General features: G+C 32.8%; 1 protein-coding gene across 1 annotated transcript in view; it reads right to left on the bottom strand.

Annotated features, from left to right (window-relative positions):
* LOC103600666 (sodium channel and clathrin linker 1-like) overlaps nucleotides 1–3,171 on the bottom strand; it is a gene marked incomplete at its 5' end in the record, with an annotated part of 111,003 nt that overhangs the window by 88,987 nt on the left and 18,845 nt on the right. The window contains one exon of the mRNA XM_008584971.1: nucleotides 1,388–1,459. Within this exon, the coding sequence (XP_008583193.1) occupies nucleotides 1,388–1,459 (72 nt within the window). The remainder of the gene's footprint in view (nucleotides 1–1,387; nucleotides 1,460–3,171) is intronic.

The raw sequence follows: 3,171 nt of genomic DNA, 5'->3' as shown, positions 1-3,171 counted from the left end.
AAGAACAAATGTTTTTGCCCATGCCGACTTTATAATTCATTAAGTGATCCTGGATTGGGGTAGAACCTTTTTTCTCCTCTTCTTCCTCAAAAATGTGAATCTTTTCATAGCTAATCAGCCCATAAAAGAGAACAAGCAGAATGACACAGTGATAGAAAAAGAAGCAAAATGTATAATAACAAAGAACACGACTAGTTGGCCATACTGCGTCCCATTAATTTCGCTTAATGTTTCTATGTCGTTAAAACAAATGATATTAAACAAATCAAAAGTAATACTGGGCTGACCCAAAGGTAGTGAGTTATCTCAATTGATTGTTCAGTCAGTTACAGACTGAACAGATCCTTGTTCTACTTTTTCCTGCCCTTCTCACTACTGCACTTGATTAGTCTTAAAAAAACAAGTAACACTGTTCCTTGTTCTATTACATTCATGACCTATATACAATGACTACAAAGTTTATAGAATGTGGAAAACATGTGATACCACCTTCAGAGGTATTTAAGTATTGTTCGGTCAATAAATAAATATTTAAAAATATACTGTGGTCAAGGGTTTGGATCCCCATACCAGCCAGCCACCAAAAAAACCAAAAATCAAAAATCTTTGATAAACACTTTACTAGGCAATTGGGAAAAATAAAGACATAAGACTCTTCTACTTGGAGGTCTTTACAATCTACTTGGAGAGATAAGATTTTCATGGAGAGAGACAGTGTGTGCTCAACATACACAGTACATGCGTGATATTTATTACAAGACATAATTCATTGCTAAATTTTATAATAGAGATTAAAAATGATATAGCAATACAGAAAAGAGAGTTTGTGAAGTTGTAAATATTTTCCCAATTCCTGGAAATTTTTGTGTTTTTATTCTCCTTCAAGGAAGGTTATTATATTTCATTTCATAAAACCTTCAAGTTAAATTCATATTTCTAATCCCACCTATAGTCACACAAGTACTCTTTTCCTCTCCCCTCCTTGCCTACTCATCCTTCATTCTTTCGGGAAGCTTTCCTATCTGTTTTTCCTTCTCACTGTCATACATACTTTCTCTTTCTCCCTAGTCTCCCAGATGAACCCAGTATACAGTAGGAACTGCAGGTGGGTGCTTCAATAGCACCCTGTGTGTTCTCTGTTGAAGACAGGTGATTATGGTAAAATGTGATACATGTGATAAAGATAAATCTATCTTTCCTACTAGACCATAAGCCACAAAACTGTAGAAAATATGTCTATCTGGATTTTTCACTTTTTTTCTAGCACCTAGCATAGGTCCTGGTTTAATGAGTATCTTTTGAATGAACAAATGCCCAATAATATACATCTTGGCCTTTAAAGTAAGCAATATTTAGAAGAAAATATCAATATAGTTGTCTAACATACCATTTGCAAGGCTGAAAGTTCTTCTGTTAATCGAGAAATTTGTACATTATATTGTTTTCTTGTGTTTATAACCTGAAAATTAAGATATTTGCAAATTATTTATGCCTATAATAAAAATGATAAATATCTCATAAAACCTTCAGGATAATTTTGATATAAAAATAAAATTATAACTCAGGGCATAAATGATAAAGAAGCACACATTTATTAAAGTGCAAGAATTTGTGATGAGAATGGAAGGACAGCAAATAGGATGATATATCCAAAAGCACAACAGTTGTCAAACTTTTTGGTCTTGGGACCCTTTTATACTACACAAAGAGCTTTTGCTTATAATGAGTTCTTTCTATTAATATTCACCGTATTAGAAATAAAGACTGAGAAAATTTTAAAACACTTGCTTTTAATCGCTTTAAAAACAATAATTAAAATCATTACCTGTTAACATAAATAACATATTTTTAAGAAAAATAAGCATATCCTTCAAAACTAAAAATTTTTGAGAAGAGTAACATTATTTCACATTTTTAATAAATCTCTTTAACATTTGCCTGAATAGAAGACAGCTAGGGCTGGCTCCGTTGCTCACTCGGGAGAGTGCGGAACTGGTAGCGCTCAGGCTGTGGGTTCGGATCCTACATAGGGATGGCCCGTGCGCTTACTGGCTGAGCGTGGCGCAGACCACACCGTGCCGAGGGTTGCGATCCCCTTACTGGTCAGGAAAAAAAAAAAAGAAGACAGCTAGATTCTCATATCTGCTTCTGTATTCAACCAGTTGTGTTGCTGCATATTACGCAGCCTTCGGAAACCAACTCTGCACGCTCATGAGAGAATGAGAGTAAAACAAAGCAAATGAAGTCTTATTATCATTATGAAAGTTGGTGTGACCTCATGAACACTTTGAGCACTGCTGCTGTAGAGCAAGTCAAGAGAAAAACAGAATCACACACTGAAAATGTAATTAATAACTTTTAAAGCACTTTTACAAATAGAAGAATATTTTTATAATGCACATCACAACCCAGTGCTAAGCAAATTACTTTTTAAGGAAACCCTTATTTGAATTAATATTTATATATCTTCAGAAATAGCATGATTTATGCGCACAGAGTATTTTGTTGAATCAGTCACATCTCATCAGGATGGCTCCTATGACAATAATTTTTTCCTAATAACTATTCACGCTTTTTAAAAGGACTGTGAGGAATACTGATATTGATACTGATGGCATGTCATCAGCAAACTCTTATGAGCCAAAGGTCTTCAGAAATTTTCTAGTATCTTATAAAATGGATTATTTCTCAAATAAGATATAAACCTTCTTTAGAACATTTACAACACTGCCATATACTTTATTTGGTTAATTAATATGTTATCTTTTTGAAGATTTGCAAAACATATTATATGTGGGTGCATTTTAGCTCTATTTTATGTTCTAGTTTGATGTAGAGACTTTTCCTATGCATAATTATATTAAGGATCAATCTATTCTGTTTATGAATCAATAATGATCACAGCTAGCATTTACTGAGGAACATTGTATCAGGTACTTTTCAGAGTACTTTATGTGCATTATCTCATTAATTTTTACAATACAAAAAGGTAGTTATTAATCCCATTACAGATGACAAAGACTGAGGCATGGAGAAATTAAGTCATAAATGCCCCTATCATGTAAAAATTTTGATTCATTTAAGCCCAGTCATGTCTGTCTATGTCTCACATAATTTCTAAAAAGTGTTCTTTTTTTTTTTTTTTTTTTTTTTTTTTTTTTTTTTTTTTTT

This window comes from Galeopterus variegatus, unplaced genomic scaffold (assembly GCF_000696425.1).
Source record: "Galeopterus variegatus unplaced genomic scaffold, G_variegatus-3.0.2 Scaffold3413, whole genome shotgun sequence".
Taxonomy (NCBI): Eukaryota; Metazoa; Chordata; class Mammalia; order Dermoptera; family Cynocephalidae; genus Galeopterus; species Galeopterus variegatus.
Note: the sequence above shows the minus strand (reverse complement) of the source record. Positions and strands in the feature narration are given on the sequence as shown.